The sequence below is a fragment of the Balaenoptera ricei genome, chromosome 6 (genome assembly GCF_028023285.1).
Source record: "Balaenoptera ricei isolate mBalRic1 chromosome 6, mBalRic1.hap2, whole genome shotgun sequence".
Taxonomy (NCBI): domain Eukaryota; kingdom Metazoa; phylum Chordata; class Mammalia; order Artiodactyla; family Balaenopteridae; genus Balaenoptera; species Balaenoptera ricei.
In genome coordinates, this window is record NC_082644.1 from 89,614,957 (window position 1) to 89,642,589 (window position 27,633).

General features: G+C 44.6%; 1 protein-coding gene across 2 annotated transcripts in view; it reads right to left on the reverse strand.

Annotated features, from left to right (window-relative positions):
- Window positions 1-27,633, reverse strand: part of GABBR2 (gamma-aminobutyric acid type B receptor subunit 2) — a 347,953-nt gene that overhangs the window by 182,714 nt on the left and 137,606 nt on the right. For both annotated transcript variants that reach the window (XM_059925145.1, XM_059925146.1), the window contains exon 3: window positions 22,847-23,017. In XM_059925145.1, the coding sequence (XP_059781128.1) occupies window positions 22,847-23,017 (171 nt within the window). The remainder of the gene's footprint in view (window positions 1-22,846; window positions 23,018-27,633) is intronic.

Consider the following 27,633-nt stretch of genomic DNA (forward strand, 5'->3'; position numbering starts at 1 on the left):
ACCCCCTCACACAGAAAACTTTCCCTCCTTCCCAAGCTAGTGGTGACCCCTCCTCTAAACTCCACAGTCCTGTGCTCAAGGCCACTCTCCCTGGCTAAAACAGAGACTGTCCTGAGAGTCTACATACCCTCCATCTGAGACCCCGGAGCCCAGCACAGGGCTGCCTGAGGAAAGGGGACCAGGCCCAGGCCCTCTGCTTGGATCACGCACAACACCCCACTTTGGACTCCCCGGCCAGCAGTCTTCCCTCTGCTAGCAGTTCCAAGGAGCTCACCACTCTGTGGGTGGTCAGTGAAGTCAGGCCACACTGAGCTGTTGGGGAATGAAATTAGCCTTCAGAACCTTGTTGCTTTCCTGTGACAAAGTGCCTATGGCTTTAATTGCAGCAGACTCCTGAGACCAAACCAATATTTACAGAAAGATTTGGATATTAATAAAACAGGAATATTATCCAGTTAAGATGATGAACACAAACCTCTACAGGAAATCAACGAGATGCGAAGTGCGCCTCTGACACCAAAATAGAGGAGGGATATTAGAGAACTCACACGTGTGAGCACTAAAGAATGCAGAACGCAGAATCCTTCTCCTGTTTCCTGAGCCCCATCCCTGCTCCCCGTCACTCAGGGTATGGGGGGACGGGAGGGAGCCAGGTGGACAGGAGGTCCAGGTCTGTGGGACACCCCACCTGCACATCCCAAGGAGCTGTCACTGAGTCTAGGGGAACAGCGTGGCATCTGGGCCTCAGGGGAAGGGTCAGGACCAGAGGGGGAAGCCACCAGAAAATAGATTTCAGCTCCCTCAGAGGCAGAACTTTCTAACAAGAGAGCAAGCCAAGGATGGAAGGGCCTCCCCCACACTGGAGTGAGCTCTGCGCCACTGCAGGTGTGCAAGCAGAGGTGGGGTTGCTATGGAAGGGATTCAGGCATCAGATGGAGGGGCAGAAGAGACTGCTGGATCCCCGAGGAAGGTCTGGGATTCTCAAGCCTGTACCCCAGTTAGGAGGGACATTTGCTGAGGGCAGCCCAGGAGGCACATGTTCACCCCTGCAGGAACAGGACCATTTCAGGCAGCTCCATAAGCTGGATAAGCAACTGGATCCAAGCGTCCACCCTCTCACTTCACGGTAGAGCTTAAAGGACTCCTCTCAGAGACCCTGGGGCGTCACTGCCTTTTTTATGCGCAGCTTTCTCTGCAGTTCTATATTCCAAAGTAGGCTCTTTCTCCTCCACTCCAGTGTTCTGCCTGGACATCCTACCTACAGCCTAGCATTTGAAGCCCTCCTTCTTTGCCTACCCGAACTCCCTTCTTCCTCCAGGACTGCAGATTTGGGGTGTAGGTGGGGCGAGGAAGTGAAGACATAGGTGCAAACAGCTCCCCAGAGCCTGCCTCTCTTCCCTCCACTCTTCCTCGGCCCTTCCTCCCACCCCTCACTCAAAGCCTTCAGGGAGCAAGCAGGCTGTAGGGGGCATGGCAGGATCACCCTGGAGTGAATTTCATCCTCTCACTATTACATTTAGAAGGTATAAACAACAAGGTCCTAATGTATAGCACAGGGAACTATATTCAATAACCTGTGATAAACTATAATAGAAAATATTAAAAAAAGAATGTAAAAAAAACTCAAACAGATGAGGGTCCTGAAAGGTTAAGTGACTTACCCAAGGCCTTACAATTAGTAAGCCAGAGGGCTGAGATTCAAACTTGTGTTTCTCTGCCTCCAGAATCCAGGAGGGTTGGGTGGAGGAAGAAGAGAGGAGGGGCTGGGGGGCAGCACTGACCCCACAGTGCTGGGACCCACAGTGACAGGACCCAAGAAGGGCTTGGTTACTTGAGTGTCTCCCCCAAGACTGGGAGACCTGGAGGGTTGAAACTATGTTGGGGCCTCTTCATGTGCCCATGTGGGACATAAATCAAGCAACCAGAATATTCGGGAGAGAGAAGAGGGCAGAGCTGGGCACATCCAGGGAGCGGTGCGTCAAGATCAGAAGGTGAAAACGATGAGGAGATGGGCAGATGCCCAAGATGCACTTCAGCTCCGGCCCCAAGGTCACTGCAAAGGGAGCCTTGTGTCCAGTGGGCAGAGTTGGCGCTGCCACCCTCAGGCCCACTCCCCACCCCTCTGAGAGAGGGGTCGAGCTCAGAACGGGCCCGGCTGCTACACCAACCCCCCAGCCCCCATTGGACAGTGGGGGAAACTGAGGTCCTGGGAGGGGTAGGGACTTGCCCAAATCACACAGCTGTCTAGGGGCAGAGCTGGATTCAAACATAGTTTCCTGCCTCCCAAATGTTGCCCAAAGCCGTGTCTTTAACAGCAGCAACAGAAGAGTAACCCTGCAAAAAGCCACCAGCTGCAGCCCTCCAGGACCCTTTCCCAAATCCCTACAAGAGAGGAGCTGCTTGAGGGCACTGCCCAGCCCCGTTCCTCGGTGTCCAGCACCCAGCACAGGGCCTGGCACAGAGCAGCTGCTTCGCAGACTCTGCACATCAACCACCCTTGGGTGCAGAGATTTAAGAGCAGTGGCTCCCAAGCCTGCTGTGTATGGCATCTCCCTGGGAGCTCTGCAGAAATACAGATTCCTGGGTTCCACCCAAGAGAGCGATTCTGACTCTGGTATGAGAGGAGGGGGAGGGAGGCCAGGAATCTGTGTTTGTATAGAGCACCCTGGGGTCTTGGTTACACAGCCAGATTGAGGACCAATGATGCCCTTTTAGCTGCCCTGGTCTGACCGGCCCTTTAGTCTAAACTCCCTTATTCCCAAGGGCCCTGTGATGGACACTAAGGTGCACGCCTGGAAACTTCCATTCTCCCAGCTGCCGGAAGCGGTGGCTACTGACAACTCACAGCTGTATGTCTCCCTGGGATTTGCCCTTGACTAAAGGGGGCAGCCTTGTCCAAGGTCACACCCCCTCCCCAGAGCAGCCCGCACCCAATCACCAGCCCAGCCTCTTGCCTTGATTTGGGACATCTCTGAAGGGCCAGCCCAGCTCCAGAGCTCCCCACAGCCTTGGCTGAGGCCTCTGAACTTCTTCTTCCACCTCACTCCCTGCTGTGAGCATTCCCCAATAAACCTCCCGCACATCTCAGCATACCTTTCTGGGGAACCTGACCTAGGCCAGGCTCACCCATGCGTGCCTTGGCTCAGCCCAAACCAGTGGTTTGCCCCTCTGTCCTTAGCTGAAGACACCTCCTGTGTTGAGATCTCACGGACAGCTGCTTGCTTTGGGGTTCTTCTGTGCAGGACCTCGTATCAGCTCAGACAAGTTGCATCCTTTTGACTCAAAGACTTTAAACTTGTCCAAGTAATTTCTAAACTTCACTGAAAGTCTGAGAAAAGGGGGAAAGTGATACAATTACCCATATTCCCAATACACTAGCCCAACTAGTATAATTTCTTGTGTTGGCTGCCATCACCCACACCCTCCAGCCTGCCCTCTGCTACTGTACTTCTGGAATTTGACTTTTATGTATGGCATCACTTGAGCTCCCTTGTCCTGTGACTTCCAGGTAGGCTTGGCCAATAGGAGGCCCTGGCAGGAGTCAGAGGGCTAATGGGAGGTCCTGGCAGTGTTCAGAAGGCCAATGGGAGGCCCTGGCAAGGGCCTCTCTCTTTCCACAGCCCTGCTGTAAACTACGGTCAGCTAATGGGAGGCCCTGGCAAGGGTCAAGGGTAGGAAGAGAAAGAGCTCAGGGTATTTCTCCCCACCTGCTCCCTGGCTTAGTTACAGTCCTTGCCAAGCAGCCCCTCCTCCCAGCTCCAGTAACACTGCTCCCTCCCCTTGTTCTCCAGGGCACAGCGGTGGTCCTGACTCCCACTGTTGCTAGTCCCCAGTGCTGCATTTGCCATGGTTGACTCCCCTGGTCCTGTCCAAAGTACTTCCTCACTATTTAAGCCCCATTGCAAATAGCCTCTCCCGCATGAAGTCCTTCTGGATTTTCCAATGAGCTGTGCTCACCCCTCTGAATGCCTGCATTCTCTGCTCCTCCCTCCCAGGCCCACACTTTCTTGGCCCTGTTCTGGAGGAACTGGGAAGTTCCTCAGGTCATCCACACCTCCACAAGAGCACATAGCACGATGTACCCTTGGCCTTAGTGAGGCAGCTAGGGGAGAACGCCACAGTCTCAGGGACTGATGGAGAGGAGCTAAGCTGTCAACAGCTCCTCCAAGGTCAGGAAAGACAGTCTGTCCTTGCCCTGGCCTGGAGCCCGAGGAGCCAGCCCCAGCCTGGAGAGGTGCTGAGTATGTGTCCTGGGAGGGAGCTGGCGGGTCTGGTGAGCCGACCATGTCCGGGGGTGGACACTGCATCAAAGTGCTGAGCAGGCCAACAGCCCGGGAGTGGGGCTTGAAGCTGTGCTTAGCTAAGCAGTTTTTATAATGTACCTTCCTAGGGCAGTATCCAGATTCCGGGGAACAGGTATCCACTCTGCAGAGGGGAATTTTCCAAAGGGGACCAGAATCCTGACGCACTGTGGTTATGGTTACTGTCATGGCAATTAACCTGTCCAGCTGCCCCTGGGCTGAGAGCTCCTATAGGGTGTGAGGCTCTGTCTGAGTCCCTGATAGATTCCAGCATAATGGTCTGGCTCAGTCACCACTGGCTGAATGAATGAATGAGGCCAACAGGACACTCCATTCATCTGCCTGTGGTGAGCATCACTTATGCCTGCTGCCCAGTGTTCTGAGAAGAAGGCTCAGGAAGCACCTGTGCTTCATTTGTGCTGTAGGGTATTAGAGAAGTTGAAGGGTTCTTAGGCAGAAATATCAGAATGCTCTAGAAAGGAAGCCACAGAGCAAAAGTGGAAAAGGCTGCACATCTGTGATACGTGAGAAAGGTAACAATGACAGCTCATGTTTACTGAGTGCCCATCACACGCAGAGTCCCTCATACATGTCATCTCACTCCTCTTGACCACTGGAATAAGCCCAAAAGGTAAAATTATGATCAGTTTATGGGTAAGTAAAATGAGACTCGGCGATGTTCAGTCAGTTGTCCAAGGTCACACAGCTGGGAAGTAATAAGCCTTTGATTTAACTTCAGTCTATCTCTTTCCACAGCCCTGCTGTAAACTACGGTCAGCAAATATTTTCTGGAAAGGGCCAGATAATACATATTTTAGGCTTTGCAGGCCATACCATCTCTGTCACAACTACTCAACTCTGCCTTAACATTGCATGAGCAAATGAATGGTCATGGCTGTGTTCCAATAAACCTTTATTTACAAAGCAGGGGGCTGGATTTGGCCCACTGGCCCACAGTGGCAGACCCCAGCTCTGAACCCACAACAGAGAGCCTGTGGTTCTTTTTTCCCCTCTAGGAAGGCAGTGGGAGAGAGGAAAGAGTACAAACTGAAATCAGGCAGTTGCAGACTAGAATGCTGGCTCGGCCCCACGCTGGGCCACCTCGGGCCAGCAAGGGAACACTTAAGGTTGTTACAAAGGTTAAAATAAGCTGATACATGCTGTGTCTACCATGGCTGAGGTTCAGTCAATGGCAGTGTTTAGTATCAAGGTGATACTGAGGTTGGGAGAAGGGAAGGAAGGGCTGCTGGTGCCACTGGAACTAAACCCTGATGGGTGCATCTTCTCACAAAGGCTGGCTACTTTGGGCTTTCTGCAGGAGAATGTTATTCTGCACCCCACGAAACCCCAAAGGGAATTCACAGGCACCCATGGTGGGAGGAATCTTTGTACTGTCCCCGGAAGGAGCAGATGTGTAGTGCTTGGTGACTCCCCGACAAGGGTAGGCAGGCAGCTGTTCCCAGACTTGATATGGCAAATTGTGTGATGTGCTGTCTTCCTGGGGCAGCCAGCCAAGCAGTGATGGGGGCCTCTGTCACCCCCTCCCCCACTGCCTGCTGCCCACGTCTGCTGATTCATGCGGGAGGGCCTGGGTGTGCCAGAAGGAATCCAAAATGGCTCAAGTGCAACACAAGGCTTTGGAAGAAGACTGAGGACCTGGAGGCAGGAGGACAGTTCTTTCTCTGTTTCTTTTTGAAGGTCATAACTTTGGCACAGAAAGGAGGATGTGGGGAAAATCCATCAATATTGCTGGAGTCCAGGCTATGGCTTATGATGCCAGATGATGAGCCCCTGGAAAGGGATGGCACTCACTGCTCCAAGACTGGCAACACCATGTTTGCTAGGAGAATTTATCCATCTGATCAAGAGGATGCTAAACTGAAATTTGAGAGGGAGAGGAAAAGTATCCAGGAAAAATATAAAACCAGATATGATGAGGGCCAGTATATATAAGGAATTTTAAAAGGGGGCCACAGAAAAGGAAATGCTCAGAAACTGTCATGTATCTGTATTCCAAAGTACAAAGTATGGGTAACAGTGTTAACTATGAAACTTTTGGGAAAGATGGTAAAGCTGAGCACAGATGTCCAACTCCCACCTAAGCTACCTCCTTCTGAAAGTGACAGAAAGGACCAAGGGAGTATAAAAATAGGGGAGATCTGCTTCAGCATTGGAAAATAGGAAAGAGTGCCATCAATATGCCACCAACTTTGAGGAATTTCTGCTGGGTACAGTGCCAGTGGAACCAGATTGAAGGCTGACTCACAGCTCTCCTTCCTGGGAAAGCAGCATGGTGCTGCAAGCAGGGCGGACGTGCCCACAGGACCCATCTCACAGCCTTTGCTGGCGAGTGAATGAGTGCTGGAGCCACAGGACAAGTACAGAGCCCACCACGGGGAGCCCACCTCTCACGGTGCAGCCCAAGAGCCTTCAGGAGTGGCTGGGCCATTAGATCCAAGGACAAGCAAAGCTTACCCAAGCCTGGTTCACCCATGATAGGCCTGGATGTCTCCCAGACACAGAGGGCAGGAGAACAAGGAAGAGACCAGGAGGGATAGGACATATTGGGAACAGCTGTGCACAAAGTAGGGAAGAAATGCCCACAGCACAAAATGACTCCCAACCCCCCAGGCTGCTTGTCCCTGGCTGGTAATGTGAACTTTCATTACCCAGTCTTCCAGATTAATATCCGAGGTGAAAAATCTCATAGCATCCAGATAAAGCAATGAGGGGGCCCCAGGAGAAGTAAGCAAATACCAGGTCAGGGAAGACCTAAAATGAACATGTAACCTATAAAAATCTTCTGAAACATAAAGGCGACAAACAAGGAATGCACACAGAGGAAGAACATCACCTCTAAAAAGATTCACTATAGGAACCAGAAGTAAAATGTATTGTCTGTTTTGTACTTCAAGAAAGGTAAAGAAAACCTGGCCTCTAAGATGTAAGAAATGGAATATGCAATGGAAGATATTGAAACTAAAAGAAAGCCGGTAGAGCTAAGATGATAGTGACAGGAAATGAATAATATTATGAGGATTTCGAGAGGCATTAGAAGCAGTAAAGGACAGAATTTAATTGTAGAAAACCAATGGATGTTGTGGAATACAATGGTGAGATGTTTTCTCAGAACATACAGAACAAGGATTAAGATAAAAATGACCAGAGAGAAAATAATAACATGGAGAATAAACAACAGAGGCACACTCATAAATTGCTGATACTTCTAAAAAAAATACCAGAACAAAAGAGTCTAATATAATTAAAGATATATTACAAGAAAACTTCTGCAATCTAAACACTGATTCTTCAAATAAAAAACAGTAATCATATTTTAAACAAAATAGACAAACATCTGACATGAGCCATATTTTCTTTTTTAATTCCAAAGATTAAGAAAGAAACCCAAAAGCATCCAACAGAGGAGAAAAAAAAGACATCTACAAAGAGATCAAATCAGATTGTATCAGACTTCATTACAACATTGATGTAATGTCTAAAGAGGTTTGAGGAAGAATATTATGATCATAGAAATTTATACTTCATAGGAGAAGCAACAGAGAGAGACTGCGGTCTATGTAACAGCATGGTAGATAGAAAAACCATATACCCTTCCTGAAAAATATTACCGAAAGATGTATGCATGCCACAGAGAGATAAATCAAAAGATACAACTCATGAAAGATATGTCAATAGAAATTGAAGCCATATAAATATGGATCTGAATCTTAAAAATCATAGTTATTATAATATAGTTTTAAAATAAAATCAGTATTTCAGATAACAACTGAAAAAGAATATCCACAATGTAAAGAACAAGGTCAAGATAGAGAACAGACTTGTAGCTGCTAAGGGGGAGGGGGTGGGGGAGGGTTGGATTGGGAGTTTGGGAACAGCAGATGCAAACTACTACATATAGAATGGATAAACAACAAGGTCCTATTGTATAGCACAGGGAACTATATTAATACCCTGTAATAAACCATAATGGAAAAAATACGAAAAAGAAAATATGTATATATATAGCCGAATCACTTTGCTGTACAGCAGAAACTATCACAACACTGTAAATCAGCTATACTTCAATAAAAAAAGAATAAAGTCAAATAAAAACTCAAATTATAACAATTCAAAATTAGAGGCAGTGAGGGATGGACAGTAAATAAACGTGCTAATTTCTGTAGCTAACAATAGATATTGCAATTTTATACTGGTACTTAGAGAAGTAGATGCCTAACATTTTAAACTGAAAATGCAATTATAGAATAGTCTTATTAAAATGAAGATGCTATATTATTTAGCTGAAAGTATAGGATTTGGCTAAAGCTGTAATCAAAGGCAAATTTATTGCCTTAAATACATTTGATAGCAACTAAAAAAGAGTAAAAACTATATATGCAAATCAAGTAGTTAGAAAAAGAATGGCAAAACAAACATAAATGAAGAAGGATGGTATTAATAAAGATAAAAGCAGGAGAAAATAAATTAGAAAGTAGGCAAATAGAAGCAAAGCCAATAAAAACCCAAGTGCTGGTTCTTTGGGTTAAAAAAAAAGATAATGGGATGTTTCACAGAAAATTTAACTTGTGTTTTTGCTATATGTTCTTCAGTAAAGGAAATGTCTGGAAAACTTGTTTATCTCTGGGAGGGGGATAATCTTTAAAGGGGAAGCAAGTGGACCCCCAGAAGCAACAAATGTGTCTGCTTTAATGCGTATGAGCAGCAAAATGGAATAGGACCATTTAGGGGTAGGTCTCTAATAGAAACCCTCTCTGATTCTTGGGGGGTATGGATATCAGAGAAGAAAAAGCCAACAGAGGTTCTGGATCCATGGGAGGAAAATGACCAAATCACTTCTGACAAAATGTTCCTGCATCCTGGGAGTGGCTCCAAAAGGAACTTAGTGAGGAGCTTGAGGATGCCTGGAAGTGTGTCTAGGGACCTCGATCAGTGGAGGTAACCAGTCCAACCAGTGTCAACAGCATCCCTAGGAGGCTGCAGAATGCAGGCTCCCCCAGCTGGGTGAGAGGTTGTTGGCTATTTTGGAAGAGGGTGACACTTCGAGAGACAGATCCTGAGCCCAGTAAATCTGGCAGGTGGAGTGCTTGATCCAGGTTTAATTTAATTTGAAAAAATAACAGATATGACCATTTTTTGCATACTGAATTTAAGATGTTGATACCAGTTGCATCAGTAAAGAAGCAAACTAGCTGGCTTAATCAAGGAAAAAAGTGGGGAAACATCTGTAATGAGAGACCATATAACAAAAGACAAAAAAATTTTTTAAATTGTACTGAAATATATACTAATAAATTTGCAAATCTTAAGCAAGTTTACTACTCTCTGGAAAACCTAAGTTCTAAAATCCACACAAGAAATATAAATCTAAAGTGATCAAGAAGCACGGAAGAAGCCAAAAAGATAACTTGTATCAAGGGTGGGATGGGGGACGCAAAATCCTGGATGGTTTCATAGACTCATTGTTTGATATTCAAAGAGCAGCTAATCTGTATATTCTATAAACTGCTCCAGAGTGCCTAAAAAGACGGACAGCTTTCTGATTCATGTTGTAAAACTAGAATAACTCTGACAACTAAACCTGATTGAAGATGGTATAATCAGAGTAAAATATAACTATTAGCACGTGTTTATAGAAAAAAACTAGATAATTAAACTGATTAAAGAATAATGCAGCATAACAAAGAAAGGTCTATTTTAGGAATGCTCATAGGGTTTAATGTAAATGTGAATTCCGTATCCATTTATCCAACTGTCTAGTCAACCTCTCCATCTGGATATCCAATAAGCATATCTAAACTGTGGATTTCCTTCTCCAAAAGTTGCTCCTTTGCATCCTTCCTCAAGTTAATAAGTAGTAACTTATTCCTTCCAGTTGCTCAGATCAAAAACTTTGGCCCCATCCTTGATGACTCATTCTTTTTCACATTGCACATACATTCCATCAAGAAATCTACTTTGTCAGCTCTACTGTAAAAAAATATCCAGAATCCAGCTGGTTTTCATTATCTAGTCCAAGTTACCACCTTCCACTCAGCAGCTAGGGTGATCCTTTTAAAATGTAAGTCAGATCATACCCTTCTTTTAAAAAAGCTCTCAAGTAGTCCAGAAATAAATCCATACCACTATGGCCAATTGATTTTCAACAAGGATGCCAAGACCATTTAATGGAGAAATAACAGTCTTTTCGACCAACTGTGCTAGGACAACTTGATAGCTTTTCATACAAAAGACACTTACCTCACACCGTATACAAAAATCAACTGAAAATGCAAAAAGACCTAAATGTTAAGAGCTTAAACTATAATGCTCTTATGAGGAAACATAGGTTTAAGTCTTCACGACCTTGGATTAGACAATGGTTTCTTAAATACAACACCAAAAGCACAAACAACAACAACCAAAAAAACCAAACCGATAAAAAGGACTTCACCAAATTAAAGGCTTTTGTGCAAAGACACCATTAAGAAAGTACAAAGACAACCTACAGAATGGGAGAAAATATTTGCAAACCACATATCTGATAAAGGTCTAGTATCCAGAATATACAAAGAACTCAACACTGAATAGCTAAAAGACAAATAACCCAATTAAAAACTGGACAAAGGATTTGAATAGGCATTTCTCCAAAGAAGATATACAAATATGCCAGACACAAATGCCACATATTTTATGGTCCTTTCTTTCCTAGTTTTTTTTCTTCCTAGTTTTGAGATATAATTGACATATCACATGGTATAAATTTAAGGTATACAATATAATAATTTGATATATGTATATATTGCAAGATGATTACCACAGTAAGTTTAGTTAATATCCATCATGTCACACAGTTAATTTTTTTTTCTTGTGATGAGAACTTTTAAGATCTACTCTCCTTAGTAACTTTCAAATATACAAAACAGTATTGTTAACTACAGCCACCATGCTGTATATTACATCCCCAGAACTCATTTATTTTATAACTGGAAGTTTATACCTTTCGACCACTTTCACCCATTTCCCCTACCTCCCATCCCTATGGTTCCATTTATATGAAAAGTCTATTATAGGCAAATCCATAGATATAGAAAGTAGATCTGTGGTTGTCAGGGGCTGGAGGGAGGGGGAAATGAGTGACTGCTAATGGAAATAAGATTTCTTTTTGGAGTGACGAAAATGTCCTGGAATTAGATAGTAGTTATGGTTGCACATCATTGTGTACATACCAAAACTATTTACTTGTATAATATAAAATGGATAAAATGGTTGATTTTATGTTATGTGAATTGCTTCTCAATAAAAACAAAACCCAAAATACTCTCCAGTAGCTTCTCAACTGACTCAAAGTATAAGCCAAAGTCCTCACTAATGTCTTGTAAGGGCCAGAAATCCCCCCAAACCCCCCAAAAAACTGCTCCACTTCCCCCTCACCCATTCTGTTCCAGCCGTAATAGCCTCCCTGATGTGGTTCCAGCACCACCAGACTCACTCCCATATCAGGACCTTTGCACATGCTGTTCTCTTTGTCTGGAACCCTGTTCAACCAGATATCCTATGACTTGCCCCTCACTGCCTGCACGCGTATACTCAAATATCACCTTATCTTTGAAGCTGTCCTTGACCTCACCCCACCCCCCATGGCATATCCTACCCCCCTTACCCTACTTCACTTTTCTCCCTAGCACTTATCATTATCTGATATATTATACATTTATTTGCTTAATTGTTTGCTTTTATCATGTGTCTCCCCCTCTAGAATGCAAGCTCTTTGAGCGCAGGGACTTTGTTTCATTCACCGATGTGTTCACAGTGCCTAAAACAGTGCCCGGTGCTAGGTACTCAATGAAGAGGTGTTAAATGAATGATGCATTATAGAATGAACACGAGGAAACTGTCACACTAATAGAGCAAAGAAAAAACCACATAACTTTTGATATAGATTCTAAAAAGACATCTGATTTTTCATTGTGCATATCTGGTTCAAACACCTAATAAATAAAAACAGAACGTCCCTTAACATGATGAGGAATACCTGTTCTTCTAACAGAAATCATACCTTACAAACAGCATTCTCATTAAAGCAAGAACACGACAAGAATATTCACTATTATCACTATTTTAAAATATAACTCTATGGGACTTCCCTGGTGGCACAGTGGTTAAGAATCTGCCTGCCAATGCAGGGGACAAGGGTTCGAGCCCTGGTCTGGGAAGATTCCACATGCTCCGAAGCAACTAAGCCCATGCACCACAACTTCTGAGCCTGTGCTCTAGAGCCTGCGAGCCGAAACTACTGAGCCTCCACACAACTAGTAATTGTGTAATCAAACTAGTAATCAAAGAAATGCAAATTAAAATAGCAATTGCCAAGGATCAAAAAAGAAACGCGTGCGCCTAGAGCCCGTGCTCCACAACAAGAGAAGCCACCGCAACAAGAAGCCTGCGCACATTCCGCGCACCAAAATGAAGAGTAGCCCCCGCTCGCCGCAACTAGAGAAAGCCCGCGCACAGCAACAAAGACCCAACACAGCCATAAATAAATAAATAAATAAATTATATATATATATATATATATAAAACTCTAGGATGTTCAGTAAATGAGGCAATAATAATAACAGTAATAATAGCTAATATATCGGGTGCTCTTTTGGGCATTGTTCTAAGACCAAAGTGCTTTATATGTATTAATTTATTTTAATACTCACAACATCTGAGGTAATATGAGTACGTTCCCATTATCAGGGACATGGAAAAATTAACTGATTTGCCCAAGGTTGCCTAGTTGGTAACTAGCTGAGTTAGAACTGGAATCCAGGAAGTTTTTCTGTTCTAACCACTATGCAGTACCTCCTCAATGAAAAATTATGAAGATAAAGATGGTGTAACTGTGGAAAACAGAAAGCAAATTTGTTCTTGCTCCAGATGGTATTGTTGTCTATCTAGAAAACTCGAGGAAATTAAGAGAGGAAAATCTACCAGAAGTAATAAAAATTCAATATGGCCAGTCAAAAAATGTAAATACACTGATCAATAGCTTTCCTATATTCTAGCAATAACCACTTAAAAAATGTCAAGGAAATTAGATCCCATTCCCAAAAGTAATAATAAATGTAGAATACTTGAAAATAAACCTAACATAAAATGGACAGGATCGACATGAAGAAAATGACAAAACTTAACTAAGGACCCAAGATATTTTGAATGGAGAGATGTTTGTTCATGAATGGATAGGCTCAGTATTATAAAGATGTCAAATGTCCCCTAAATTAATTCTGGAGTTACTGAAATTCAAATAAAAACACCAGTGGCATTTTTGGAACCTTACAAAAATTAATGGGTGAACATAGAGACAATTGTGAAAAAAGAAGGCAGGACTGCACATAAAATTATATTAGAAAGAAAGAATATTCAAAACACTGGGATGCCAATTTCAGAGTAGATAGTTAGATCAATGGAATAAAACTTTAAAAACACAGAAACAGTCTAATATAACAGCCATTAGCCACATGTGGTTCCTCTGCATTTGAAATGATGTTGAAATGATAATGTTTTGGGTATATTGCATTAAATAAAATGTATTATTAAAATTAATTTTCCCTATCTCTTTTTTCTTTTTAAAATGTGGCTACTAGAAAATTTAAAATCACATTTGTGGCTTATATTTCTATTACACAGAACTGGAAAGTATATATTAAAAAAAGCAGTATGTTATTTTCTAAAGATAAAATTTAGCATAGGCATTTTAAATGGGTCAGGAAAAGACGCATTCATCAAATGCCAGAAGAATTACTGAATGATTATGAGGACAGAAGAAAGAAAGGTATGATATCTCAGGCCACATGCTGAAATTCTGGTTAAATTAAAAAATGAAGTAATAAAAGTACTAGAAGAAAATGTAGGTGAATTTACAGAAATTCTTGGGATGGGAAGAGAATGCCAAGCTAAACTTAAAAGTGAACAAAAAAATGGTCTTCTTAAACTTGACTATACTAAATATTAAAATTTTCAATATTATCAAATAACATAAAAAACAAAATTGAATGTCACATGAAACATGGGGAGATACTTGCAATAACTGTGACAAAGAGCAGATATCCTTACTTTATAAAGAGCTCTTATAAATCAGTAAGAAAAACTCCAACAGGAACATGTGCCAATAACATGAACAGCCAATTTATGAAAGGAGAAACAGAAATGAGAACGATTCCTAGTAAAAAAGAAATTCAATCTTAGTAGTAATCAAAGAAATGCAAATTAAAATAGCAATTGCCAAGGATCAAAAAAGAATAATATACAGTGTTGGCAATGAGTACTCTCATATACTGCTAAGGAACTCTAAATTGGTATGATCTTTCTGGAGGACATTTTGGCAACATGTACAAAAGGTTCCAAAATGTGCACACATTATTTCTAGGAATTTATCCTCAAAATATAATCAGAGATGTTCACACAAAAATACAAGTATGGATTTACTGCACTGTTGTTTGTAATCAGGAAAAATTTGCAACTATCTCCATATTTAGTTTTCAACAGCTATTAGAAAAAAACAGCAACAGAGAATACCTCCTGTACCATCCCAGATCCCTCAAAATGTCAAAGATTAAAAACAGAAAAAAATCTCTTAACAGTTCTGGAAAATGATTAAGAAGACCATCAATGGACAGACTATCTGCAGAACTATACTGGAAGACAGAAAGGAAGGGAACAGATCAAAGGGATAAAGAAGATTGGAGAAAAGCAGCCCCAAACACATCAGGCTGTGGCAAAGGCAGGGACAGTTCATGGGGTCACCAGGCCCACAGTCGAGAGGCCATTACGAGTCACGGTGGTGGAGAATATCTGCTGGCCGGGGAAAACATTCCCACTGGATTGCTAAATTAAAGAAGCCGTTTCTATAGTAAGAGCATGTATTCATTTATGCAAGTTCACTCATATGTATTGAAAAAACTGTAAAGACATATGCCTATAGATGTTAACACTGACCTTTCACTGGGTAGTTATGGCCAATTTTTAATTTTCCTTTTTGTTCTTCTGTGTTTTCCAAGTTTTCTGCATTAAGTATATATCAACATTATGGTTAGAAAACAATAATGAGTATTTTAAAACAAAGAAGCAAAAAATAATAACAAAGAGAACTTAAACTTTTTATGTAAGAAATGAACTACAATCTTATTATTTTTCTTTTGAATTCCTGCAGTAACCTTCTGGCTGGTTTCCCAGACTCTAGTCTGCTCGTCCCAATCAGCCTTCAAGATTGCTACCATCTCTCACCGCCGATTTGAAACCTTCTGTGGCTCCCTGCTTCCTACTGCTGACAGATGAAGTCCAAACATGGAGGCATGTGGGGCCTTCACCATTCCTTCCCCCAACCCATTCTCCCCTTCTCGCCCTACACACTGAACTGTCCAGCCCTAACTACTTACAATTTCCTGAAGGTTCCACATACCTTCCAACTCTACTCCTTTGCTCACATAGCCCTGGCATTACCCAAGCCTGGCAGATGGGCCTTGGGGAGAAACCACAGCCAGAATTACCAGAATAGCTCTGGGGACCCACACATGACAAGATGTGCTGCCTTGTTAGCCAAGCTCAGCCAAGGCTGAAACAAAGTCTCCTGGGACACCTTGGTAGGAGCAGGTGTGGAGGGACAGTGCTGGGCTCTGAGATTTGGGATCTGGGAAGACCATAAGACTTAAATGCAGAATCCCACAGCAAAAACTCCAGGGGACTGTGAGGAGCTCTGCTTGAGACATGGGTTGCTTGGACCAGATACCTATCTCCTTGCTCCTGTGGTGAGTGTTGGGCAGGATGGATGGGGGATACTGGCCCAGGCCCGCGGCCTCCTTCTCTCCACAAGGGGAGGTACAAACCTGGGTTCACACCCACCTATACCTGCCACCGCTTGGTGAAGCCTTGGCAAAGTGACTTAATCCTTCCTGAGTCAGTCTGTTCTTCCAAATGGAGACGGACCATGCTGGGCGACTGAATGTCATCGCCTGCACACAGTAGGTGCCCCATAAATGGCAGTAGATGATGTCATAATTACATTTTCCTACCCAGAGGTCCTGGTGCAACAGCTGCTTTATGGGGATCGCCTCGTGCTCTGGTAACCTGGCCCAGGGACTGTGCAGGAGGCCCCAGGAAGTGTCCCTGGTGAGGGCTTTGAGGTGGATGGCCAGGACCCACCCCCGACCAGAGACCTCCAGGATCTCCTTCTGGGCCCTCACTCACCCCTGTGTTCCGGGGTCCACGCAGCCTGGGTGAAGATACATCTTATATCACAGCCCTGGTGAGCAGTGGGTGTGGCACTCACCCAGGCCCTGCATGAGCCCTGGGGCTAGCACCACAGACCCCCAGCCAAGCATCCCATCCTCTCTGAGCAGGGTCCAGGGCAGCTCCTTTCTTTTAAGAATTGGGGTGTGTGAGGTGGGTGGGTGCTTGGCTCTGAAGACCTGCTGTGGAGTGTGAGAGAGGACACATCCACCATCTCCTCCCTGTTCTAGAGTGGAGGGTGGAGTGTAGTGGGCCATCTCTCCAAGGGCAGAGCTCTGAGCCAGACCAAGGCATTTAGCCTGCCTTTCTTCAGAAAGCTCAGCCACTGCAGCCACCCCTGGACAAGAAACCCTGGATGTGCCCCCAAATGTGTACACGCTGCCACCAGTATGGCAGAAGGACTGGAAACCGCAGGCCCTGACGGAGGGTGGTTCTCACCACGGTGGGTCTTCCTGCTCTGCAGGGATGGGTGGGCAGAGCACCTGCTAGTTGCCTGCACTTCCACCTGGGGGCATGCACATGAAGGAACAAGTGTTGCTTGAACCTCAGAGTCTGTCCCATGGAATCTCGGCCTCAGAAGCCTGAAGGTCTGCAGGGCCAATTCTTGACCTTGACCTGGAGTTTTTCCCATTGACTATCTGCACTGGACCAGGGCTTCAAGGAAAAGTCTATTGCCAGTACTACCCCCTACCCCTCATCCAGCCCCATCTGTTAAATGAACAGGCAGCCAAATGGCTTCATCCATCTCAGTGGTCCTCACACTTCAGTCCCTCCTGTACCCTCTTAGAGGCAATCTCACTGTGTACACGCACCACCTATGTGTTTGCTAGCTTAGTATTTTCCTCTAAACAAACTCATTTTTTAAATGAAGATTTCATTCTAAACAAGAACATCAATGAAGTTCAGTTTTGATGGGCTAGTAATTTTTCCCCCTGGTATATAATAACATAAATACACAACTATTAAAATTGTACAAAAATCATATCACATACACATACACCCTGGGAAATAATGGAGCCCTCCCCTCAGCGCTAAAAAGGCTGCACAAATAGCTACCTGGGAAAGGGCAAGGTGAATATGGAGCAGTCCCTGCTGGCTGGCCCACAGGTCTCTCACAGAGCAGGAGGTAAAAGCATTAAGAAGGAGAGGACGTTTCTTGCTTGGGGGCAGACAGCCGATCACTTAAAAGCATCAGCAAGTTTTTCAAACAGAAGCTGGGGCGCAGGGTGGGGCACTAGGACCGTCAGGATTAGAATCTGATCTGTCAGGAGTCCCCTCCTGCTTCCTAATGATAGAAGATCTGCAGGTATGTGGGTGGCCCAGGTGATCCTGCAGCCTAGAGGAAAGCCAAGGACAGAGGTCAGAGGTGGCTCAGTGTGCCTGGCCCTTTTCTCTGATAAAGTGGGCCTAGGAGCACAGTGGCCTCAGCTGAAGGCTTCCCATTCCTCCAATACAGGGATTCTCAAACCCCAGAGGGTCTGACTCAGGGGGCCTGGAGTGGAGCCCTCAAATTTGCTGCGAACAAGTTCCCAGGTGTTGGTATTGCTGATGCTGCTGGTCCAGGACCATCCTGCAAGAACTGCTTTAGAGGATGGGATTACCCGATCCTGGTAAGAGAGGATTCTGAAGTGATGACAACTCAGAATGAACATCCCAGGGAGCAAAACACATAACTCAGACACAAACTACAGTGTGCTCATTCCCAATGCCCAACACTGATGCCACCCAGAAGAACCACATGGCAGGACCCCGGTCACTGCTGGTTCCAGTGGCCAGCCCAGAACTTTCCACTGAGATCTTTAGAAGAATCCTCCAACAACAAACAATGTCACATCCAAAACAAGACTCAGTTAATAGATGACAGAATGACCTGAGCTGAGTTCCGTGGGAATGTGACTTCCCAACTTTGCCAGTGCCTCCCTTCTTCCCCATGGCCCCAGCGACTCATGACAGGGACTGAGACTTCTCTGCACCCCTCTCACCCCCGTCTACCATCCTAGCTGCAGTCAGACTATGGGCCACAGAAAGGAAATCACTGTATTCACCCCTAAGAATCTGGCCTAATGGATAGAGATTGATTTACTGACATCCTTAGTGAACCCAGACGTGCCAGGCAGCATGCAGGGTGAGGGGACAGAAAGGCTCTTGTCCACTGGGGCCTTCCAGTCCAGTGGCAGCAGGTGACCGATGAGGAAGCAGATGGGGTATTTCTCTGCCCTGTGCAAGGAGCTGGTACAGAGTGAAGCCCGAGGGGAGAGAAGCACAGAGGCGGCACACCTGTCCCAGCCTGGGGAGGAAGGCGGAGCCAGGTGTGGGGGAGGACGCCTCACAGAGAGGAGCCAGCACGGAGAAGAGGCTGGACCAAAGGGGGAAGTGCCTGAGATGAGACAGAGAAGGAGGCCTCAGGGGATGTGAAGGGTCTCTGCGGCCACCCCAAGGAGCTCATCCCTGCTCAGAGCAGCAGGGAAGGGCTGACGATTCTACTAAGTTTGACTCCTTGATTAGAAGCAAGCACAGGGTCCCCTGCCCTCATCTTTGGGCATGTCCCCCAAGCTGTATAAGTGGCAACTTGAGAGGAGGTGACCAGAAACCGCTTTGGTGGGGCAGATGGCAACCTGGCAAGCAGAGAAGGCGTCAAAGAGCTGCGGAGGGCCGAAGGGGTAGGCGCTTCGAAGAGGAAGCTCTGCAGATGGTGCCCTTTTGGTCTTGTACAGATCAAAGGCTTCGGTGGGTCCCAACTCTTGAGGGAGACTCTGGTGTGGAAAGGTCAGCCCCAGGAGCGCCGAGATCACTGAAGACCAGTGACTGGGCAGGGAGTCTCTGAGCCGGCTTGGAAGGAGGGGAGGAAAGAGGAGCCGTGCTCATGGCAGGCACTACACCCCGCCACACAGCCGGGCTCCTGAATGGCAGCCAGCCATGCGTTAAGGAACCAGACTCTAGATGACAATAAAAATAACAGCCACCCCTTGCATGGTGCTTATTATGAGTCAGGCACTCCTCTTAGCACTTTAACTTTCTGAACATATATAATCCTCACAACCACCCTTAGAGTTAACCATTATTATCCCCATTTTTAAGAGGAAGAAACTGAGGTACAAAGAAGCTCAGTAATTCTCATGGTCACACCTCTGGGAGTGGCAGGATCAGGGTCAATGACCAGATCTCCCTAAACCCTCACCACAGATTCCTTGAGCTAGGAGAGATCTTAGAGGTCAACTGACCCAACTCCCTTATCTTACAGAAGGGGAAACTTAGGCCTAGAGAGACTGAGTGATTTGTCCAACAGTACTTAGCTGGTTAGTTGCATCATGGAATCAGGAACCCAAAGAATAACTCAGTGAAGATGGTTTAGTAGAGCATAGAACCTGGAGCTGGGAGAAGAGGCTCAAATAGCCCTCTTGCTGTCTCTGTTGGTCCTCCCAGGCACCCCTACTCACTGCCTTCATCTCCACCTCATCCTTGCCTCCATCCTGTGCCTGCACTGCCCATGTGGATGCCACAGCACCCTGGCCTCTCACTCCCCTCATCCCCTCCAACTTCAGGATTGCTTTCATTTGACATTCTTTCCAGTGTACCAGTCCGGAACAGAAGTGCTTGATGCTGCGGATCGACCAGTTTCATAAAAGGAATCCAGTTTCCTTTGCACTCACAAAAAGCTGTTAGCCCCTGGCAAGTTTCCAGGGCCTGCACTCCAGCGATGCAGCCCAGACATCGGGAGAGGGATGCCAAAGCCCTTGGGCACAGAGAGGAGTCAGCTGGGCTGAGAGATTTAAATTGAGAGGGGTTCTTGCCAGCAATACTACCAAGCAACATCCTGTCCTTAGAAAAGAGGTTTCCCGCTGAGATGCCCTGAAACCCAGCTGAGGGCTCCAACATAGCTGTGCAGGGACACAGATGTGGTACCAAACTGCCAACACCTGACCCCAGTGAGGGCAGAGTAATGGCGAAAACACTGACCAATAGTCTGTCAGGCTTCCAGCCTGGGCTGGGCTCTTTACCAGCAAGTGCCCTGGGGCAAGAAGGCACCCACCCTCCATGACCTCAGTTTCCTCATCTGTAAAATGGGAACCATAACCCCTCCCTACAGGGCAACCAGCTGTGAGAGTGTTGGGAAATCTATAAAGCACTCAACCAAATTGGGGCTGATCATTTATCCTCTTTACACCAAAGATTTGGGGTTTTTCAAACCTCCAAGGCTACACACAGGTAGTTCCCATGTGACTGCAGGAAGTTATAGATGGAAAGAAGGAGCAATGGGAGGTCTGGACTAGGCATCCAGACTCCAGGATTCAGTCCTAACTTCTCTGCCAACAATCTTTCATGGCTTCGGAGGTGCTTTGAAACCCTGAACTTTGTTCCTTCTCCTCTCTGGGCCTCAGTCTCCCCTTCTATACAATAAGGAGGTTGGGGGAACTGTCTCTAAGGGCCCCTCAGGCTCTGTCAGACAAAGACTCCCCTGGAAAAAAAGCAGGTCCCTCCAAATCTCGGCAGAGTCTCATGTTAATGGGACCACAGGACTGGCCCTCCCCACCCTCCCCGTTGAACTGTTTCACACTCATTTCAGAACATTTGTGGCTGCTGTATAAAGGGCAGGCTTCCAGCAAAAGCCTCTTCAGTGTTTGGCAGTGAGTCACTCCCACTGGAGGTGAAGTTCCCCTTGTGCCTCTCCCTAGGGACTGGGAAACAGAGGTGGGAAGATCAGGACCATCTTGTCAGGGAAAAGCTGGCCTTGTTTGGATGACTGCAGATGGTGGGGCCAAACACGTCTGCTTTTCAAGCACCTCTGAAAACATCCCTCTCTGTGCATAAACTATAGTTTACAAAGCTCTTTAAATTCATGACTCATCTGATTTTGGCAACAACTCTGCAGGAATAGGCATGGGAAGGGTTACTGTCCCCATCTTATAGGGGAGGAAACCACAGCTCAGAGAAGTAAGGTGACTTCTCCAAGGCAGCACAGCCAAAGCATGGAGTGGCCTCTCCTTCCCAAAGGAGAAACGGGGCAGAGCTTCAGAAAGGCAAGTGCAGAGCTGGAGTGGAAACCAGGTCTGTGATCCCCAGCCCTGCTATGCTCTCCCCGCCCATCCCCCACCCCACACTGGCAGAAGGGGCGTGTCCTCCCTGACTCCTCTCACTGAGGTCTGCCTGGACACCCGCCTCATACATTTCCCCCCAAATCAGCTCACAGTTGTTTTTTTTCTCTTGGGCTGCTAAGCACACCTGGAATGTCTTACCTTGTTGGGAGGCTCCATGTATCAAGAGCACACATAGGAGAAGATAGGAAAGTAGGAACTATAAAGAGACTAGGAAGAAAAACAAGAAACCATTCTGCACTCAGCTGAGTGGAGAAAACTTCTTAAAGATTTGCGAATAGTAAAGATATGTGGAAATGGGAATTTTCAAATGTCGTTGGAGGGACTAGAAATTGGAACAGCCTTTCTGGAGGTCAGTTTGTCTCAACATTTTAAAGGACCCAATAATTCCACTTCTAGAAATCTATTATGAAGATGCACACCTAGGTGGGAAGGTGTTGGCTGTGATATCAAAAAGCTGTAAACATTCAATAAATTACCATCTATCCATGGGACACAACACCATGGCCCATTAATAAGAACGAAGTCAATCAAGATCTCTAAGGTCTGTTGTAAAGTGAAAAATGCAAACTATCTAGTATGAGGACATTTGGGTTTAAATATATTGAAAAAGGTCTGGGCAGATGAACACTACACAGAAAGCAGGACTTCACTTGGAAGAGAAAGTGGATTTAGAGGGATTGGGTAAAGCAGCCCTTTTCTTTTTTTACTATATATAATGTGGCTTTTTTGTTGCTGTTATTGTTGCAACAATAAACCCCAGAACACCAAGTACTGATGTATACGTGTAAGTCATTAAAGCAAACAAACAAAACCAGAAAAATCACCCAATCCACAGTGACTTTGGAAACTTCATTCCAAGCCAGCTCCTCCCCAAACCCTCCTCACAGGAGAAAGGCTCTTGGCGGCACCTCGTGATTTTAGACAGCCACTATAGGTCAGCAGCAAGGACAACACACTACAGGGGCAGTGAGGGAACAGACCACGCGATTTAGCCAAACGGCACAACGGAAAAGAAGGTTCCACTCCTGAGCTGTGCAGGTTGGAGGCCTTCACCTGTCCCGCGCACAATCGAATTCCTCAACAGCTTAAAGGCCCCGTGTCAGAGCCCATCCCTGATTGAGCTGTCTTGCCCCTTGCCCGGAGGTGGGTGAGATCGTGCCTCTCGGCAGAGCGTACCTCGGAGAAGCGCTGCACGTCCTGGGTCAGTGTGCCCACTCGCTTCCACTGGTAGTGCTTCAGCAACTTCAGGATGGCTGGATTCACTGCGTTATCTGATGGGACCGTCCGAAAGAAGTAGGGGTATTTTTTCTTATCTGCTAGAACAGGCGTGGTGGCAGCAAAAGAGAGCTGAAAACACAAAAGAGACAGCACTTTTACTGGGGGGACCTCAGAGCTGTGGGCCCAGGATCTTTCCTAAGGGAACAGAGGTCTTTAGTTCTCACTTGAGGTACAAACACACAGGCAAAATATTTTTAAACCTTCTTAGTGCAAAAATAACAAGTTATAATTGAAGGGAAGGTTTTTAAAAATGCAAAATAAGGAGAAAGAACCATCATTAATGTTGTAGTCTAGCTCCTTCTGATCCTTCTTCCATGCACGGCAATGTTTTAAAAAAAGATTCTTGAGATCATTCTACATACACATTTGAACTGTTTATTCCCTCACTTAACATTATCCTACAAGCATTTAACCATCCTGTTAAAACTTCTTGTAAACATTTTAACATGTAAACTTTTTAATAGCAGCATAATATTCTAGCATATGAACATAGCATAATTCACTGAATCATGTTTAATTTGGGGGCATTTAGACTGTTTCTAATTTGTCATTATTGTCATATTATTCTACAAGCGTCTTTGTGCTTGGCACTTTTCCCCTATATTTCAGGCTATTTCTGTAGGATAGAGTCTAGGATGTGAAATTTCCCAGATAAAGGATGTGAGCTTTTAAAGACTTGATATTTATTTCCAAAAAGGATTGCATCAATTTACACACCCACTAGACAGTTATAATTAGAGGGCCAATCTCACCACACTCTTATCAACGGACAGAAATAAAACATCTTTCTATCTAATTTATTAATGATTTATCACTGCAGAACTGGAATCATATTGCATTCATTGGTTATACATAAGGTTGAACATTCTTCCATGTGGCCGATAACTAGTTGTATGTCCTATTTTAGGAATTGCTTTTTTATGTCTCTTGTTTATTTTTTGAGTGGTATTCTAATGCTTTTCTTATTGAATTTAATGAAGACTATTATACGTACATCATTCAAACTCAGGCTATTACAGTTGCTGCAAATATCCCAGTTTGTTTGCTTTTACATTTTGTGTATGTATATTTTAATTTACACTCAGTAGTCAAATCTGTCCATCTTTCCCTTTATTAGTCCTTCTTTTTTTAAGTGCCAGTGAGTTGCTAAATTGGATTTTAATTATCTGTCCTACAGGGCACAGCTTAAATGTCACCTCTTCTATAACATTTCCTCTGATCTCTTGCTTTCTCTTTCCCTCAGCCTCATCCACAGAAGGCAGTTATCAAATTTTTTGATCTTTGCAGTGTGATGGTAGAAAAATGGCATCTTCTTGTAGTTCTGATTTGCATTTACCTTATTATGAGTGAGGTTGAGTATCTCTCTTATGTTTAAGAGCAATTTGCAGTTTCTTTCTGGAAAGTGTTCACATCCTTTGCTTGTTCTCCAATTGTACTCTGAGTCTTTTTCTTATTGATTAGTAGTAATCACTTATTGATTAGTGATCTTTTATAGTAGGGAGATTAACCCTTTGTGATATAAGTTGCTAATTCTCCCCCAGTTTGTACTTTTTCTTTTGCTGTTTCTCATGGTGTCTTTTGCCATATAGAAGTATTTTTTTTAATGTGGCTGAATTATTAATTTTTTTTTCTTTCTGTCTTCGGGTTTTATGCCATATTTAGAAAGGCCTTTCCCACTCTGAGATTATAAAAGAATTCCTCCATGGTTCCTTCTAGTCTGTCTATCATCCTCCCCTGTCTGTCCTCACGGGTTTGTCGCCTGGTGTGAGAGGATGGAGGAGACCCAGTACCCACATGTGATGAGCGCCTTCCAGCACAGGTTCAAGAACAGGCTGACTTGGTTGGCCGTTAGGCTTTATAAGATCCTGTGGTCCCTGACAAATCGTTTTGTTTTTCATGTGTCTGGCAAGTATTTAATAAACTCTTGTATAGTAATTTTTTTGTTGTTGGGTACTGATAGCTCCAGAATTTTGTGACCACTGTTGTGGTTATGTCTGTGCATCACTAGTTAATGTTACTTTATCTAACCTTATTCAGTATGCTTCATTCACCAAACTTTGTGCTCAAAATACATAAATACCATTTTATTTTATTTTATTTTTGGCCGCACTGCACGGCTTGTGGGATCTTAGTTCCCTGACCAGGGATTGAACCCATGCCCTCAGTAGTGAAAGTTCTGAGTCCTTACCACTGGACCGCCAGGGAATTCCCAATACTATTTTTAAAAAATAGTATTTCCTTCCTTCTCTTGTTTCATTTAAATCTTTGATCCAGAGAGGGCAAGGCTGAGCAAGATCACTCTTTGATGCCACCGGCCTTCCTTCCCCACCCTTGCTGTCTCAGCAGCTCTAGATCCAATACATCTCAGAGTCCAACTTTAACATCCAGGGAAGTAACATCCTGGCACCCTCAGGCCCCAGCTGAAGTTGCTTTACTGCTCCTCCTGTCACCTGAGGAAGCACTTCTTTTCCCCCCAAGACTTTAGCAGAGCAGGGCAGTGGAGATCTTGTCCCTTTCCCTGATCTGTCTCAGACGGTAGATGGCCACTACCTAGGATCCCGGGATCTCCTGCATCCACTCAGCAGTCTCAGCTGGTCCTGTTTGTTGGAGCTGAACATACAACAACCCATCAGCTGTCACCTGGAGCTAGAGAGCACCTATAGGAACCAATTTCTAAGATCCCCACAGAGACAGGACATCATCCCAAGACTGGTAAAGGTCAAGGATAGATCAACTGTTAAAAAAAAATTCTGGGTAGAATAAGGCCCAATGAGAGAGGAAAATCCCAGCTGGATATATTGAGGACACTCAAATCCAGAGCTGTCCAGCAAGGGAAGGCCTGCTGTTGGAAGTAGCGAGATCCCTGTGTCTGGAGGTGCGCAAACGGAGGCTATGGCCTAGAAAGAACGCAGAGGGGCTGCAAAGTGTCTGAGAACTCCTTAAAAACTGTATGAAAAAGCTTGTGTGGGCATGTATGTGCATACAGACACACACATTTTTCTGAAAAGAGGATCCATGGCTTCCATCAGATTCACAAAGAGAATCCTAGAACCAAACAAGGTCAGCACCCCTGCCCCTTCAGGTGATACTTAGGTCACACAGCGAGTGTAAGAAATAGAAGCTTTCTACAGTCTGCTCAAACCTAGTGTCTTATTCTTCTCTCAAGATTAAAATAACACTTCCAGCTTCCTATGGTCAGTGTAAGAAGGAGCTATTAGAAAAATCAGGCAGCAACTATTTCAGGACCTGGGATTGGTATATGTGCAATTGCATCCCCCAAAATGCTTATCTGATACAATTTGGAAAATTTTGGTTTTCTGATGTGATTTCTGAATCACACTCTGGTTGATACTTTGCTGTTATTGTCCCATTAGTTCCAGGTCCACAATTAATTGTTGCTTGAACAACCTCATATGTTTGCCCTATAGGTAATTAGAGTGGTTACTGTTCAGTGAATAAATGGCCCATTGTGTTTACAATGGGCTTGGAGTACAATATATGCCCCGGGTCTAAATCATGTTGGGTGCAAAATATTAACTGGCACTGACATTTTCTGCACCATTTGAGATAATGCACACTTTGATTAGATTGCTTTGCATCACTGTTCCTCTAGCTTCAGCCTCCTAAACCTTTCTTCCACTGGGCAAAGACTGCAGGTGCCAGGTAGCACTGCTGAACTCCAGAACTGGAGAAACCTGAGAAATCATCTAGCTCTGGAGTTCTCTACTCTGGCTACACGTTGGAATCACATGCGGATACTTTAAAAAATATTGATGACTTGGTCCCACTCCAAACCAAGTGAATCAGAATCTCTGGGCATAGAGCCCAGGCATCAGTATAATTTAAAAACTTCCCAAGGTGATTACAATGCCCAGTGAAGGTTGAGAACCACTGATACAGCTCAACAGCCCTAGCTTTGAATATGCAGACCAAGGCCCAGAAATGGAAAGCTATTGAGATACCCAGCAAAGTCAATAAGAGGTAAAAGCAGAATTCGAATCCAGGCCTAAAGGACTCTAAGACCAATGCTCTCTCTCCCTCTGATGGCTGTCCCCTGCATCCTATGAGCTTGCCAGGCTTTCCTCCCCCAGCACAGTCACCCAGCATCTGCAACAACAGCCCTGTTGGCATCAGCGCCCTAACTCAAAGACCCAATCTTTCTGGGCTCTCCTGCCTTATTTCACACGACCAAGTTCATTTCTAAGCAGACTGTGATTGAGGCTTCAAGTTAATCCCTAACCAAGGATTATTTATGTCAGAGAGTACTTTTTATTTTACAGTTTTGTTATCATTTCTAGTTTTATTGCATTGTTTGGAGAATTTGGTGTGTACAGTGTCTGCTTTCGGAATTTATTGAGGTTTTTTTTTGGTGGCCTATTATACAATCAATTTTTGTGAAAGTCCCATGTTGGCCAGAAAAACAGATGCAGTCTCTAGTTGTAAGCTATAAAATTCTTTATCAGACTTCTGATGTATAAGAGATATAATCCAGCTAACCAATTACATTATTAACACATGCTTTGTATTTTTGCTTACTTGACCTATCAAAGACTGAGAGGTATGTTAAGTTTTTCTCTGTTGTCTCTGACAATTTCTCCATGTTATTCAAATGTTTTGCTTTATATGCTTTGATTTTATGTTGTTTTGAGGATAAGTGTTCATTACACCTTTATTTTTCAGCAATG